Consider the following 17,908-nt stretch of genomic DNA (forward strand, 5'->3'; position numbering starts at 1 on the left):
AGGGGAGGTATGGAGAGTGACCTGTGCTCGCACACAGGTTTCTTGGTGGCGACAGCAGCAGCCTTAGCGTCTCATGCCCGTCTCTGGGGTCCGCGCTGATAGCCGCGGCTCGTGCCCGTCTTGGAGCTCCTTTAAGCGGGGCTCTGAATCCCCTCTCCGCGCGCACCAGGAAACAAAGAGGCAGGAAAAAGTCTCTTGCCTCTTCGGCAGCTCCAGCACCCTGTCGCTGAGCTCTCCTCCGCGGCTCTGAAGCTCCCCGCCTCCGCCACCCGCAGTCTCTGCCCGTGAAGGGGCTTCCAGTGTTTGGAAACCTTTCTCCCTTCACAGCTCCCTCCCACTGGTGTGGGTCCTGTCCCTATTCTTTTGTCTCTGTTCCTTCTTTTTTCTCTTGCCCTACCCAGGTACGTGGGGAGTTTCTTGCCCTTCGGGAAGTCTGAGGTCTTCTGCCAGCGTTCAGTAGGTGTTCTGTAGGAGTTGTTCCACATTTAGATGTATTTCTGATGTATTTGTGTGGGAGAAAGTGATCTCCACGTCTTAGTCCTCTGTCATCTTGGTCTCCCATGAACATTTGTTTTAAATAGTTTTCAGGATGGCTTTCTTTGATGTGCCCTCCTTGCTGAATTCCCAACTGAAAGATATATTTCTTTTTCTACTCAACATTTTTGAGATATAATTCACATAATATAAAGAAGCTAATTTTAAGTTTACAAATTGACGAGCTTTAGAAAATGTATGTAGTCATATAACTACCACAGCAATCATAATATAGGATAGTTCTGTCATCCTAGAAATGTTCCCTTGAGACCCTCTGTGGTCTATTCCCACTTGTTACAATTAATGTAGTTAAAAATATGATTAAGTTTAAAGCTACCATCTAGCTCTTATTTTCTATTTATCCCATCTGTTATTTGTTCCTTTATTTCCTCTTTTTTTCCGCCTTCTTTTGAATTGTGTATTTCTTATGATTCCATTCTATAAACACTATTGACCTATTAGCTACATCTCTCTATGTTTTTGTTCTTGCTTCTGTTTTTGTTTTTAATGGTCATTCTAAGATTTATAATATACTCATTCAATTTATCACTGCCTACCTTCAAATATTATAATTACATTTTATCAGCCTTTGTTCTACTGTACATATGTGTTTCCATCCACTACCCCCTACCCTTGGCTGCTTTTAAAATGTTCTCTTTTTCATTATTTTTCAGGAATTTGATTTTGATGTTCCTTGGTGTGTTTCCTCTGCTTTTTTTACTTGGTGTCTACTGAGTTTCTTGGAGCTGTGAGCTTATAATTTGAGAAAGTTTTCACTGTTATTTGTTCAAATACTTTCTTCTATCCCACCATCCCTTTCCTTTATTTCTGGGAATCTAATTATATGTATGTTAGATTGCTTGATTTTGTTTCAGATGTCACTGATTCTTTGTTTATTATTGTCTTTTTTCCTCTCTTTGCTTCATTTTGGATTGTTTCAAGTACTATGTCATTAAGTTCACTGGTAATATTTTTTAGGATCTCATCTGATGTTAATCCTACTTAGTGTTTTATTATTTCAGATATTGTATTTTCCATCTCTAGAAGTTACAATTAGGACTTGTTTATAGCTTTCATTTCTGTCCTCATAATGTTCATGTCTCTTTCTACGTTCTTAGGCATATGTAGCATATTTATAATAACTGTCTTAAGTTCCTTGTTTGTTATGCTATCATCTAGCATTTCTTGGTATGTTTCTCTTGATTGATTTTTCTCCTATTTATGGGTCATATTTTCCTATTTCCAGCATTCATGGTAATTTTTGACTACATGCCAGACATTGCAATTTTTGTTTTGTTGGGTGCTGACACCACTTGTTTTATATATTTGAAAGTTGCTAAGACTGTAAACCTTAAGCAGTCTCACCACAGAAAAGAAAAGGTAATTATGTGAGGTGATGAACATGTTAACAAACCTTATTGTGGTAATCATTTGGCAATACACACATGTATCAAATATCATGTTGTACACCTTAAACTTGCACAATGTTTTGTCCATTATATTTCAATATGGCTGGGGAAAAAAATAGACACTGGGTTCTAAGCACTAACAGAAAATCTTCCTTCTGATTCTATTTTTAGACCCAACAGTTATACAGTCCCAGAGTACAGTAATGTCCAAACCAAAAAATTTATTCTTAATTTTGATCACCCCTGGGAGTATCATTATTCCAGTCACAAAGAAGCAAGTTTACCACTCTGACTACATGGTAATGCAGGGTGAATATAAAATTTACATGAAAATAAAGGGCAAATGCTCTCTGACAAAAAAAGACATGTTATAACAGGAGTAATTATATGACCAGGCTCAAATTTTAAAATACCATGGTTCTAGATCATGAACAAACAGACCAATGAAACAGAACAACAGTCTCAAAATAGACCCATATATGTGGGAATACAGAATTTGCTAAATGTAGCATGTCAAACCTATGGCGAAAAAAATATTTGCCTTTATTTTTTCTCAGAATGTCCCAATAAGTTATTAGCTCAGGACAACTTTACTCTGAATTCAACTTTACTCTGATTAAATTTGGCCAAGTGAACTGACTACTTTCTTATCCTCAAAGTGAGCATAGGCTGTTTTAATAAGAAAGCTTGGTTGGTACCATACTTAGAATGCAAGATGTTGTGTTTATCTTTGAATATGTACTTATTACACATATTATTTAAAAGAAAGGTCCTGACTAATGGGTCTCTTCTTTCAGTGCTGTGAGGCATATGAGTACAAACACAATATATAGAAAAAAGTCTTTTGACTCTTGAAAGAAAAGCAATTACCAAAAAGCAAATGTTGGTAGTGGTAGTGTGATGATAACAACCCATCATTATTGTTCAAGAACACACGTTTCCATCATTAAAATACTGTGTGAAAAAAACCGACTTGTTTGTAATCTTCATTTGTGGATAAACCTGAGGCATGAGAGGAATAACTAATTTATATTTGTGCAATCTCCTGTTCTTCTGTAATTACCACTTGGTACTTTTGCCAGTGGTTCTGTGTTTTAACAGGTCTGGATTTGTATGCATATGTCTAAGGAAGATGCTGGTGGTGGTGACTGTGAATTTCACTTCCTTAGTGTTTGACCTAAGGTAGCATCCAGGTATCACACTAGGCCTCCTTAGGAACGTGCTGTTAATGGGCACTGGCTGAGCTTCATCCCCAAGTACAGTATGAGAGAATGAAAGAGACTATGTTTCTAGAAGAGGACATTTTAAAAACAATTTTACTCTGCTTTCATTTTCCCTACCCTTGTCTAAATGGACTGAAAATGAATTACAGCTAAGTTACCTCCTTGGTCCTTTAAGATGTAATTACCTAAACTTGCAGTTTTATGAATTTTTGATATTTTTTCTTACTTCCAAATCCTTTATCCTTTTTCTTTCTCTTAATCCCTTCTCTCTGCTTCCCTTCGCTTTTCTTCCTGAAGAATGACACATGTGGCTCTCCAAACTCTTTTAATTACTATACTTACCATCACCTTTCATGTCTCCATCTTTTGGTTCCATGCTATTCTTTTTGCCTAGATAGTTTCACCATCTTTCTTTCCTGGATAACTTGTACATACAGTTGGCCCTTGCACAACATAGATTTGAACAGCATGGGTCACTTCTATGTGGATTTTTTTTTTCAACAAACATATTGGAAAGATTTTTGGAGATTTGTGGTGATAGGAAAAAACCCGCAAACAAAACTCATAGCCTAGAAATATCGAAATAATTAAGAAAAAGGTATGTCACGAATGCGTATAACATGTAGATACTAGTCTAGCCTTACATAGGCATAAGGTGAGTGATATTTAATATAAAATTAATAATGTGTTAGTTTTCTTACCATTTTATAACATTGTTTTCAAAACATTACATTACAGTACAGTTAACTGCTCTCTCCTAATTGAAGAAACTACCTGTCAGCCTATCGTCATGGGTAAGTGTTTTTTTTCAAAATGTAAATGTTTCCAATACTGTATTATGAATATGACTGTAATACTGTATGCCATACTATTATAACTATTCATTTATTAGTGGATAGGCGAGGCTATCGCGAAGTAATCATTTTGATTACACTAGGCTCTACCATAAAGCATTCTTATTGCAGCTCCTCGTTATCAACGCATGAAATAAATATGAATTTCTTTTTCACATGGTCTTTCCATTTTTGACATTTTGTGTTAGTAATACGTATAACATCTACAGTGTTTTGTATCATATAAGACAATATTGCTGTAGGTACTGACAGATGATTCATCTTGTAAACCGATGATGTAAACTTACGGTATTGATAACTACAGTACAGTATTGTAAAAGTATTTTCTCTTCCTTATGATTTTCTTAATAATATTTTCTTTTCTCTAGCTTACTTTATGTAAGAATACAGTATATAATGCATATAACATACAAAATATGTGTCAGGCGACTGTTTATTTTATTGGTAAGGCTTCTGGTCAACAGTAGGCTATTAGTAGTTAAGTTCTGGAGGGAGTCAAAAATTCCACACAGATTTTCAACCGCGTGGAGAGTTGGCGCCCCTAATCCCCCCCATTGTTCAAGGGTCAACTGTATTCTTCAAGGTTCAGCTCAGAAACAATCAAATGGACTAACATGTCAAGTTACATGCCCAGTTTATCTGTAAATATTTGTTCATGAGTGAATGAAAGCATAAATGAAACAAGTCTTCCCTACATTTTCTCCTTCCTGTGTCTTCATCCCACAGCTCAAGAACAAGAGCCACATTTCAGCCTACTAATATACCATAGTGGATCATAGTATGGGCTCTACTGTCTGACTTTGCCTCTCTGGGTACAAATCCCGGCTCTGCACACTAAACAGCTGTGCAAACTTGTTTTCCCTTGTGGCTCAGTATCTTCATCGTTACAACTGTGATCATAATACTATCTCTTGCATAGGGGTATTGTGAGAATATGATGAGATAATACATAAGGCGCCTAAAGTAGCACCTAAGCACTCTAAAAATGTAGCTATTGTTATATTCAAGTGGTTCCAATTACCTGACCCTCCTCCACAGGACCTTCACAAGAACAGAGCTGTTCAGGTGCTTCTTTTCTATATCACTTTCACTGAATCGTCAGCTCTGCAATCCAACAATCTCTTGAAGTCTCTCCTAAAACTACAAACTTTTTATGTTATCACAAGAAAGACTGCCTGAATGTGACAGAATGTGAAAATTATGCTTTTTATTATATTCACGTAAAATAGTCAGTTACACTGAGTTGTCCAAATGCATTGGTGAATTAAAGCCTCCAACTCTTACAAATTTTTATACATATATCTATGCATTTATAAATACACACATATGTAAAAGATATATATTTTCTTCTAAAATAAAGTGCCCAAATCTTGATATATGGGGGCATAATAGGGAAAAAAGAATCATAAAGCTTTATCAATTATAGACTGTACTTTCGCAATATAAGAATCTGTTTTATACGCATTTATTCGGGTATATGAACTCTAATCACTCATTCTTTTCTGAATTCTCCTAAGTGAATTAATTTATCTGAAATATTAGAAGCCCCGTAGCCAACTCAATGAATCAGAGGCTGGTTCTTCTTACTGTGCCTGCTACAAAGCCTGGGCTCCCCAACAGAAGGGTAGTTAAGCCTCATTCTTAATTTTCCTGTTGTTTTGAATGTTGTCTTTCTTCTAAGATGATAAGCAGAGAGAGAAATGAACCAGACGCCTCTAATTCCAAATCCTCTATTAGCATTCAATAAAGTCAGGGCTTGGTGAAAAGATTCCTTTTGTCTTTACATCGCCCTGGGCTTGGTGAGAAATGGTCCAGGAGGATTTGAATTGAGGGGTCCTGCTGCCTTTGTTATAATTAAATCTTGTTGGAGCCACAGAAGAAGAATTAGGGTGCAATGATCAATAGATCAAGGAGAGAACCAACTCAAATTGAAATGAAACTCTCTATGACAATGGAAAACTTTGTGAGAGCATGTTTGAATTTAAGAACAAAACAAGGGTTAAAGAACAACTAGATGATTTAAGATAATTCAGAAAAATCCTCACTTCAAATAGAAACTAAGTCTCTATTCCCTGGTCCAACATCTTAGGTACTCTTCCTGTGTTTTCACTGTATTTTCTATTATCTTAGACTTTTAGGGTGATCATTTGTAGACTTTGACAAGGATGGAATTTAACAATGCCTTTGAAAAGACTTCCACCTATCGAAGCAAGGTGAGGATGCCTAAAAATAGCTTAATATGAACACAGCCATTGCAGAATCTGGTGATTACATGTTCAGACTGCAATAGAGCATATTTTATTCAAGCAGGCAAAAGAGAGATTGTCAGCACTGAAATTGCATTAAAACACTATAACTTCCCAACATATGGGAGGCTGGGACCAGTGGGAAGCCCAGATGTTTCCCAGAGTCAGAACAAGGAATGGAGTATTTTCTTTTATTTGAGGGGGGAAAAGGGAAAAAGGGCAAGAAAGTGTTTCCAATTACCCAACCCACCTGAGCAGGGCCTTCACAAGAACAGAGCTGCCTAACTGCTGATTTTGGTGAGCATCTTGTTAATGGCTTGCTTGACGTGCGTGGTGGAGCTGCGTCGCCTCGTCTTGCCCTGGACCATCCTCCGGCGACGTACCTCTCTACACAGCTCGTAGAATATCTCGGTGATGTTCCCTTCCCCGGTACAGGCAGAACACTCATAAAAAGCACATGCCAATTCTGTGGCCAGCTTCTCCCCTTCTTCTGTACTAACCTGTCTGGAGTGGTCCAAGTCAGCTTTGTTTCCAACCAAGATGAGAGTCACATTCTTGGGCTTTTTGATCTCATCCAGGGTGTTCTTAAGTGGCAGCACTTCCTCAAAACTTCCTCGGTCAGTAACATCATAGACCAGCACAAAGCCTTCCCCCCATCGCATGTGTCCTTCCCTCTGAATGGTGTCTTCCTGTTGGCAAGGAAAATACGGCAGTCGGGAGACCTGGCAGTAATTGCCATGTATAGATGCTGCAAATGCTAACAGTGATCCCTTAATGACTATTCCTTATATTCAGTGTCATTAAAATTTCTTGGTAGTCTGCCTGAACAAGCTGACCTTCTCAATCAGTTTGGAGTAGACGCATTACTTAGGGAACTAAACATTTTCTAACTGCATAGAACCTAACTTTCGGCTTCTAATGTTTTCTTGCCACATCATTAAGTGTGTAATCCCAAGAACTATAAAGAAGTTATACTCTTAGTTGAGCATATTGCCTCTGAGACTTTTCATCACAAATAAAGAATTGGCCAATAGGTAACAGACAAGTAGACCTTATCCCATCCTTTGAGATCAGAATTAGAGGCACGGCATAGTGAAGTGGTTTTGATTTTTTTTTTTTAATTTTTTTCTCTCTTCAGATTAGACACAATTAGCCCCCAGGACAGAAAAACAGTGAAAAATTGTATAGAGAGTCAAACTCAAAGCCAGGGGATTTTGGCTTCTTTTTCTATCTCAGCACCCTCCCAATATTACGCAGTCCCAATAATGACAGAACCTCATGTGCAGTGATTCTCAAAGTGGGTGATCCTTCCTTCCCAAGAAGGTAGCATGTGTGATTTGAAAATGCATTGCCTTTATAGGCTCAAATGACTTCTGCAGGCAAGTACTTCCCTGCTGCCCCTCTTTAGAATCAGTGCTGGAAGGTGAGAGCATATATAGGGAACAGGTAGTGATGAGAAGGAAAACTGTATAATTAGCTGCAAGTATATTTCTTGGATTAAATACTTTAATTCAAGTCTTCTTGGGATCCCAAGTAACTGAAAAGCACCATGAATTCTTTCAGCTGCCTAACTCTCATTCTTAGTGGTCATGCCTAATCGTGGGAACCAAACCTACCTATGAACTTGTTTATAATTTCAGAACGACTGGCTACAAAACAAATTTATATTAGTTTCATTTTAAAATAAGTTACTATTGTTCAGTGATGTGGCTCAAATTTTCAGTCGGGTGTGGTGAGGTCTGAAAAGAATATTACAGAAGGGATTCTTAAAATAAAGTATTCCAAAAAAAGATTCTAAGGTCATATAAGTTTAGAATATAATATATAGTAAATTTCTTAAAGATTCACCTTATACATAAGCATATTAAGGCTCTGAGAACTTCTCCAGTAATGATATCTGTTTAACTTTATCACAGCATTCCAATGGGAGTTTTGGGAGATCTCGCCAACTCCCCAAAATATAGGTGGGCAATTCTATTCTAGATGATATTATATGAATGTTATGATATTTTCAAAACCCCTTTGGAGTACTGGGTAATTTACATAAGGATGCATATGCAAATAAGTTAATACTGTTGCAAATAAGTTAATATTGTATATAAAATAACTAGATAATTCAATTAAAAAGTCTTTAGGCATCATTAGTTAATTATAGGAAAGTATCTTCATTTTGATCATATTATGCACATCTCATTTTTATTTGATCCAGAAAATATTTTAGCTTATTCCTCATTCACCTGGCCAGCAGTATCTAGTATCTCCATGGTGACAACTTCATCATCAACGGTTGCTTGGTGTCGGTAGGTTGATTCTGAGGAAAGGAGCAAAAAAGAAGGTGAAAAGGTAAATAAGTGCATGATTTAATTTGATGCTTAGAATTACAAATTAGTCACAGGAGTATGTCTGTTTTTATAGCATAAGGGAATGTGCATCCCAGGAAGTCTTTGCCTCTTATTATTTTCTCCTATGAGGCCAGCTTCCTGATGCTCTCTTCCTTCTAGAAGGAGGCCTCTACATCCTAAAATGAGAAAGTGATTCCCACAAGTGCATTCTACCTTGATACTCCTAAAAATCCAGTTTCTGGAATCATGTTAATTCCTGTTCCTGACAAGATGGCATATAGACAGAAGCTGTTCATTTCTATCTAGACATCAACCCTAGGAATGTAATAAACATTAGAGGGAAGTGGAAGGCTATCCATGTAAAAAATGACTGTGTAAAGCTATGAGGGACCCTTGGGGCAGTAGAAGGTGGTTGGACCCCAGTGACTGGGGGTTGGTGAGGAACAGTTACCCAACATAGAAGAGGGCTGGGCAGCATGGAGGGGAGAGGGAACAAAGCAGAGTTCATGTTGCCTCTTCAAGGTAGAAAAATGGCAGCAGTTCAATACCAGCCGGAGGCCGGTAGGATAATATCAGAGTAGTCCCCAAGCTCTGCTGGAGTCAGGAAGACGTTAGCCAGGGCAAGAGCCCTAGGTGACTGAGTGTGCCCCTGAACATGAAATGGAAACCAGAAGTTAAAATGGTGCTGCTCTATATGAAAACTAGAACAACTGTCATAAAGCACTCAATAAATGATTAAGTTGATGAAGTTCAGGGTGAAGAACTCTCCCAGAAGTCACTAGTAAATGATAAGAAGGAAAATGTGAAAGTAAAATATAAGAGATATGGATAATAGAAATAGACATGTTGGGCTTCCCTGGTGGCGCAGTGGTTGAGAGTCCGCCTGCCGATGCAGGGGACACAGGTTCGTGCCCCGGCCCGGGAAGATCCCACATGCCGCGGAGCGGCTGGGCCCATGAGCCATGGCCGCTGAGCCTGCGCATCCGGAGCCTGTGCTCCGCAACGGGAGAGGCCACGGCAGTGAGAGGCCCGCGTACCGGGAAAAAAAAAAAAGAAGAAATAGACATGTTATTTTCAACTATAAAATGAGCCTCAAAGAGAGAATAAAATACATAGAAGAATGGAAAATATTTGAGGTTGTAGTGACTGAGAATTTCCCAGGATGAGAGGCATTGAACAACTTCATATCAAAAGGACTGACAGTATAGAATGGATAAACAACAAGGTCCTACTGTATAGCACAGGGAACTATATTCAATATCCTGTGATAAACCATAATGGAAAAGAATATGAAAAAGCATGTATATATGTATAACTGAATCACTTCACTGGACAGCAGAAATTAACACAATATTGTAAACCAACTATACTTCAATAAAATAAATTTTAAAAAGGAACTAACAGGACACACAAGGAAAAAAGCCCCACGTTTCAACCTGTTACAACAAAATGTAAGGATATCAATGACAAAGAGGAAAATTTTAAAGGATCTAAAGGAAAAAGCACATCACCTACAGAAGCATGTGATTCAGATTGACCCTGGGCTTCTCATCAGCAAAACTGAATTCAAGATCCTAATGGAGTCAAGCAAAGCAATGAAACTACAACAAAAGCAATCCAGAATTACAGTTCTAGATAACAACAGTATATCAGGTTGGAGGTGGGGGAAGAGACCAGAGGCAGGTTTGAGTGAGCTAATGTACTTGTCTTACTCCAAATGATGACATGACAAAAAGGAAGAACTGAAAAAAGTGAGCAAATTATTCAACTCAACTGTTAGAAGAGGAAAACAGAATAAATCCAAGAAGATATAAGGAAAGAAGTAAAAGAGAAAACAGTAGAAAAAATTAGATAAGGTTAACAAAACCAAAGCATGGTGCTTGAAAAATTTAAAAAAAAAAAGGTGAGTGGAGGAAAGATAAAAATCCGGCAATACTGACTAATAAATTAAGAGAGGAGGTGCGATCAAACAAAATTTAGCATAAAAAGGGGAAATAATTACCCATTCTGGTGAAATAGTAATAAAAATAAAATAATATTATGAACTGTATACCAAACAAATTTCAAACACTTGATAAATTCTGTGAGAGAAAAAAATACACAGATTGGTGCAATGAGACATAGAACACAAGTAGATCAATAGTGGGTAAAGAAATTTAAATGCTGATTGTAGATTTCTCTTTATCATAATGAAATAACTACACTCAATTGGCTTTATAGGAGATTGCTATTAAACATTAAACAAGCTGTTCTAGAAAAAAAAAAAAAAGAATAGCCCCCCATTACACGAACTCCAACAAGAAGTATTGCAAAAGTAATATGAAGAGAAAAGAGAAAAAAATTGTAGGCTAATTTTATTCTTAAACATAGATTCAAAAATTCTAAATAAAATATTACCCAGTTGAATCCAACAGTGTAATGAGAAAAGTACATCATAAACTAGTAGAGTTTATTTCAGTAATGCAAAGTGTTTATAACTATTAGTGCAATTAACACTTTAAAGGACTAAAGAAAAAAAAACACATGATTACCTCTATAGGTAGATCTACAGCATGATAAAATGTATATAAACTTAAAGTATATGCATATATAGAAAAATACTTTTTTCAAAAAATATGTAATAGCTAGCACATACTGCTTATCATTTGAACACGAATGGTTCTAACTGCTTTACTTATGTTAACTCATTTATTCCTTACAAATATTTCATGCAGTACGTATTACTATCAGATCCATTTTATGTGAAGAAACTGAGGCACAACAATATTGAATAAGTTGCTGAAGGTCACACAGGTGTTAAGTGGTAAATGGTGCAGTTGAGACTGGAACCCAGAAGACTGGCTTTAGGAATTTAGTCTTTGAACCACTGTGCTAAGTAGCAACCATATTAGATTATGTACCTATGGGAAAGAGGAGGGCAATGATGTCAGAAGAGGGGATGCAGGAAAAATAAAGTGAAGTAATATAAAGGCTTCACATACACGTGACGTGGTGCCAGGAAAACAGCAGCATGATTAACTTAAGTATTAACTCAATTATTTGCACTTCAAGTACCCAAATCACTAACCAAGCAACTAACTAAAACCTAGAAGTTTCTTTCTCATCAGGGTAGCCAGTAAACCAGTGTTTTTATTTCATTTCCTCTCTATCTGTCTCATGTTTCTGACTTTCATTTCTTCAGCTCATCAACTATTTTACAGCTCTTTTCTGACCACAGTTTTAAGTAACTTTGCTGTAAATCAAATCTCCTACTCAAAATAGAAGCCACAGAAAGGAAACTTAACTAAGCAGCATAAGCTAGCCAAGCTAGCCTTTGACCTGACATCAGTCGTGTGTAATGATCATTGCCACAGGCATGGCCCATTGCGAATGTATTTTCTGAAAAATAAAATTTTAAAATGAAGTTTTGTTTGTTTTGTTTTTTTAGACTCCACATATAAATGATAACTTGGCAACGGACATTTAGGGTGCTTCTATATTTTGGCTATTGTAAATAAATGTACAGTACAGGGAATATAGCCAATAGTTTATAAAAACTTTATATAGTGTGTAATCTGTAAAAAATTGAATCACGATGTTGTACACCTGAAACTAATATACTATTGTAAACCACTATTCCTCCATTTTAAAAAATGAAAATGGGATTATGTTCAATAGATTTGAACAAGTGTATTTTACGTTACTGTCATTTTTCTGTAATACGTAATCCTTATGTGGTATGTACAATGATTCTCAATTCTAGATCATTCCATCCCCCTACTCTTCTATGTTAAGTGGGAGATTATTGTTTTGTCTAATTGAATACTCTAAAATACCATTTACAGTAACTACTCATCTAGAAGTTTTCTCTCAGTTATTTCCTTTTCATCTTCAGTGTTCCAGCCTGAAGAGGAGAGGCCAGAGGGCAGCACACAGCTAGGATCCATGCCCTTTTTGTTCTCTCTCCACTGTTCTGCAGTGACCTTTGCGCTGCCTTCCCTTTGAAAGTGACCCTTGCGCTGCCTCCAGGGCTGGCATCAGCCCTGGAGCCTGGAAAACAGAGTTCTGGGCTCTAGCCCATCTCTTTGCACCAAAAGTTGTCTGACAGACAGGGACATTTTTCTCAGTTGCCTCCATGATAAATAGGATATGTATTTCAACCACAGAAGGTCACAGTAGGGGGGGAATAAAATATAATGAAAATGCTATGAAGTCGTGTGATTCTTTGGCTATTTGTTAACCGAAACGGAAACGTTGAAAGGCAGGAAATGAGGGAATGTTAGCCACAGACAGAGCAGCGGGTGGCAGCAGTGATTTCATCTAAGCTGAACACTGGTTTCATGCCATTTGAAGCATTTTTTTCTTTAAGCCCCTTCTCTCTCTCATTAGGAACCCATGTTTACATGTAGAACAGTGGAAACATTGCTTACAGAGGCAAAACGTTGTACATCCGTGTGCTAGAATTACCCGAAGATAATTCTAAAAAATGTACTAAGTACTTTGGAGTGAAACTCTACTATTCATTCTAAAACATAAGAATAAATGTGTATGTGTTTGGAGGGTGGAAACACTTTTCTTTTTTTCATACTAACAGAGGATGGTAATTTTTAGTCTTTTTTCTTGAATGGTAGGGAGAATGATTGTTTAAGAGATACTTTGAAATGAACCAAATATTGTATACTGTTAAGGTCAATATTAGTTTCAAGATGGAATTAGGCATATTAAATATATATATATAAAACATATATCTGAAGTTCACTGTATATGAGAGATACATGATTTATAACCTATATTCATTACCATTTTATAAACAAGTATATTTTGTATACTAAAAGAAACTGACGCTCAAAGGGATGTTTCGTGTGATTAATCCTTTTACTAATTTAGCTCTTCTGCAAATTTCAACATATTCATATGGACATTTGGCTAGTACAGTAACAATGACAGTTAGTAATGTTGATTTATGCTATAGTGGGAATTGTACTAACTGGAGTTCTATTGCTGGTCTAACCACAAACTAGCCACGTAATCTTGGATAAATTTACTTCTTTGGACTTGTTTCCTTATTTGCCAAATGACGATCTCAAAGTTCCTTGCTGTGCCAATATTAAATAGTTCTGTGAGTTGTCTGAGCACCTCTGCTTTAGTATCCAGTTGAGAGCATTTGTTCTGGGTGTGTCTCTCTCTTAGAATGAGCCTTTCCAAGCAGAGGGAATTGTGATGCAGGCAGGAAGAACCAATCTCAAAATCAAAGTGTCAGTGTGTCCAATATGTCTCCCATTTCCTACCCTCACTCTTGTCTGAGCCTTTACTAACCAAGTAGAGACACCATAATCCATTCAAACACAGAGTAGGGTGCCTCCTAGGTAGTAGTAGTCTCTCTCTGTCTCTCCAACTGCCCCCAACAAGCAGAAGTACACATATACACACACAACTGTACACGATCTAAGCCTTTGTCTGTGTTCTCTACCATGATCAGCATTTTCTGAAGGTAATATGACTCTCAGAGGTAGAGATTCAGTTCTTTTCTTGGAATCTAATCAGAACACAGAAGCTGTCCTGCAGCCAGAACACTACTGCCGCCTCCATCAATCAGGGGTTTTTCCTGGTTAGGTGGTCCAAGTCCCAAATCCTATAGGCTTCAGTGGTGGTTTTCAAATGCAATTCACAGACCAGCTCTGGCCTCTGACAAAGATTTCACTGGTCCATGGCGAAATGAGAAAAATTTAAGGAAAACTAAAATTGTCCAATGTAAGGGATTGACATTTTTTTTTAGATTATATCCTTCAAAACACTTGGAGGTTAATACTATTTCCTTCTTTTATGAAATGTAAGTGCCACCAGCATGTGAGTTTAATTCTCCCTCACCCTCTGAGCCTCCATCCCTAATTGGAATTCCTGTGATAGTTCCTCTCCTTAAAAAAAAATCTAAATTTTGGGAATCACTTGCTATTATATTGGCAAGCATTTTCTTTACAGAATTATCTCAGAGCGATAGATATTCCCTTGTTGTTAACATGTTGAATGGAGTTCATAGTCTTCAGTTTCTCATGGAGCAATAATTCTGTTACAGGTTGAAAAACAGCCCCATGTTTTTGAGGAGGGCTGTGCATTCAGAATTCAAAACTGTTTTTTGCAAATATGCCATTTTACTTTCTAAGGTAGCTTTCCCTTTGGGTGGTGGTTTTGAAACTCTATAATAGTACTATGAAGTTACATACAGGAAATGCTTGGTTCATCTTGAATCAGATGGATTGGAAACTCCTGTAGGCTAGAACATTAGTGACTTCTAGTACATGAGTGTACACACACACACACACACACACACACACACACACACACACACACACACACATCCAGTTTCCAGGGTGACTGATTGAAAGCCTCACCTGGGAGTGAGTCATCTATCTGATACTCCTGAAGTCAGATGAGCACTCTTGTTGCCTAGCAGCTGCAATCCTTTTGGAGCAGCACGGTACAAGGTCACTCAATAAAATTTCATTATTCTTAGTGAAGGAAGCCCGAGTTACAGATAACTGATGCAGGAGATTTCTATTAATAGCTGTCGTTTTTCAGAAGGAATAAAACCAAAGGGAAAATGGTTCACCCAAGACTAATTAAAGTAACATTAGTTACTAGAACACATTCAGAGAGAGCTCAAAAATTTTATGAGATCATTTTTTAGAAGCGTCATCTTTCATTGAGATGTACTGCTAAATAAAATTAGTATTTTTCTATTAAACCCCCATAAATTATTAAGATTCTCAGGGACTGTAATCTTTATAAAACTTAGATAAGTAATAAAAATATGAGGAGAGTAAGCATTTACTTAGGTGGGGCAAACAATAGATAATGAATGATTTTTTTCAAACCAAGTGCATTTTTAGATCCACGTATATCATCTTAAGATTAGATTGTGGCTATATTAAAACATGTTAAAAATTATTGATGTTGAAAAACTTTTTATTTAAAAGCAAAAACAGAGATGATTAATGAATGTAGAGACATGCTGTTCTCTTAGATTAAAAGATTAAATATCTTAAAGCTGTGAATCTTCTCAAAGTAATTTATAGTTTTAATGCAATTCCAATAAAAATTATGTCATGTTATGATAGAGTTTTAAAAATTGACCTGGAAGAATAAACTAGAGATAGTAGCCAAGATAATTCTGTAAAAAAGTAAAGAAGGAAGGCTTTCTCTACTGGGTTTCAACATGTTCTCAGGAACATACAATTATGAAAAGAGTGTGGTACTGGCATTGGATGTGAAAAGCAAATCTAGAACTGCATCCTCACGTACATGATCCCATGTATGAGAAAAAGGCAGCATTGGAAGCAGTGAGGAAAGGTGGGGATTGTTTAATAAATAATAGGAGGACAGTTGGTCAACTATTTGGAAAAGATGTTGGGTCTTCATCTGTTACTTCTCACTAAAATAAATTCTATAGATTAAAAAGTTAAAGATTAGATAAAATATAAGATCACTCTCTTTCCCCTTCCCTGTTCAGTTTCCCTTTGTAATGCTTATCACTATTTGACATGTATATATTTGTTTATTGACTCTTCCCTCTTCATTAGACTGTAAGTTCAACCGAAGCCCATGTTTTCTCCCCTGCCTACTGATTTATCCTCAGCACCTAGAATCATCTGACACATAGGAGGCATTTAATACATACTTGACAGATGAATGAGTGAAAGCAATGAAATGAGGACAAGGGGAAAGAAAGCCCCCTTTTAAACTGAATGTGTGTAACCTTGTAGTGATAAACACAAAAACAAACCAGGAATCACCTTGCCCCACTTCATCATTCTGAGTAAGGCCAACTCGGTCTGGGACGCTGTGCCTGGTAATGAAATGATGTATGCCTCTCCCTCTTCATATGGATTTCAGAGACGTTGACCTCTACAAAACCAGCTGAGGTCCCGAAGCATAACAAACAAAAACTCAAAGGCTTAATTCAGAGTCAAATCTTAGCTTAATTTGGAACCCATGGATTTTCAGTGTTATTTTGAAGATGAGACCTAAATAGATTACGAATAAGGACTCTGCTTTGGACTATGAAAAATACATGTGACGAATACCTCATCCGTTAACACTACTGCTACTTTCAAGATCCACAGATATCAATTTTTGCTGCTTCCTTTTTATTTTTTAAATAGGCTTAAATCAGATTCATTGGAGAGAAGAGGGGGAGAAACATAGTTTATCTATACATTTTCCCCAAACGAGCATTCACAAGTTTTATATTACTGTTATCCTCTCCATGCCATTCTCTCCCACACCCAATTAGCCACGACCGCTGCATCCTCTTTCTCCCACTAGAATGATGCTACGTTTACTGACGGAAGAGCATCAAGTTGTACCCATTTCCTTCTTGTCTCTGGTTTGACCTGATTTCATTCTATTCATTAAAATTCCACAGGGTTCTAAGTGCAGATGGCATGCAACACACATCCATCTTCTTACAGGGCTTCTTCGCATGATTTGATAAATCACTTCCCAAATAGCTGCAAGATGCTTAAAAGTGTTGTAACAGAAAATGTCATTCTCTCTTTTGGGTCAAAACTTTGATCGGAGAGAAGGATGAAACAAAATTTGACCTACCGAGGGTGGGATCATATTCCCAGATGAACCGTTTGGTCAGAAATCTCACTACAAGAGCTGTGGAAAAAAAGAACAACATTTCAATCAAATTTGTTAATTTTCTTATAGTTCTTACCCTCATCAGGAAAGAGAAATAGCCCCTACAACTATATGTGTTTTATGTTTCCTGGGCATATAAACCCAATATAAACCTGATATATCAATTTATGTTTATTCAGATACTTTAAAAATTTCATGTTGTGGCCTAAAAGTTGGTGTAATGTTTTAATGGTTTGTTGTGCATTAATGAACATCTTAGATTTGTTCCTTCGGTCACAGAGTTAAAAACATCACAGTGTGAAAATGCGCACATATACAGTTTTTAGCAAAACAATGAATTTAGCCATAAAGCATTACAATATGGGTGTCTAAAGTTTGAATACGGATAATGATTGATAAAGACCAGTTAAAATGTGATGATTTTTACTGTAATGAAAAGATATTTGTACTATAAAAAATATTCAAAATTACAGATTTTATAGTGAATCATTGAAGCTTCTCAAAAGTAAGGCCAATGAAGTACTTACAGTCAGGATCAGGATCTGGAACTATGCTATTCACTTCACATGCATGATCTCCTCGACCAGCACTTCACCCCTGAGAGGCAGGTACTAGGATTGACCCCATTTTTCAGATAAGGAAACTGAGGCTCTGAGAGGTTAACTCATTTAACTAAGC

At 36.9% G+C, this 17,908-nt stretch overlaps 1 protein-coding gene across 1 annotated transcript in view; it reads right to left on the minus strand.

Annotated features, from left to right (window-relative positions):
- Positions 1 to 6,301: 6,301 nt before the first annotated feature.
- The window catches only part of RERG (RAS like estrogen regulated growth inhibitor), a 102,566-nt gene continuing 90,959 nt past the window's right edge, over positions 6,302 to 17,908 (minus strand). The window contains exons 3-5 of the mRNA XM_007113696.4: positions 17,192 to 17,248; positions 8,504 to 8,577; positions 6,302 to 6,955 (exon numbers count right to left, since the gene is read on the minus strand). Coding sequence (XP_007113758.1) covers positions 6,548 to 6,955; positions 8,504 to 8,577; positions 17,192 to 17,248 — 539 coding nt within the window. The 3' untranslated portion in view covers positions 6,302 to 6,547. The remainder of the gene's footprint in view (positions 6,956 to 8,503; positions 8,578 to 17,191; positions 17,249 to 17,908) is intronic.

Source organism: Physeter macrocephalus, chromosome 6, assembly GCF_002837175.3.
Source record: "Physeter macrocephalus isolate SW-GA chromosome 6, ASM283717v5, whole genome shotgun sequence".
Classification (NCBI taxonomy): Eukaryota; Metazoa; Chordata; class Mammalia; order Artiodactyla; family Physeteridae; genus Physeter; species Physeter macrocephalus.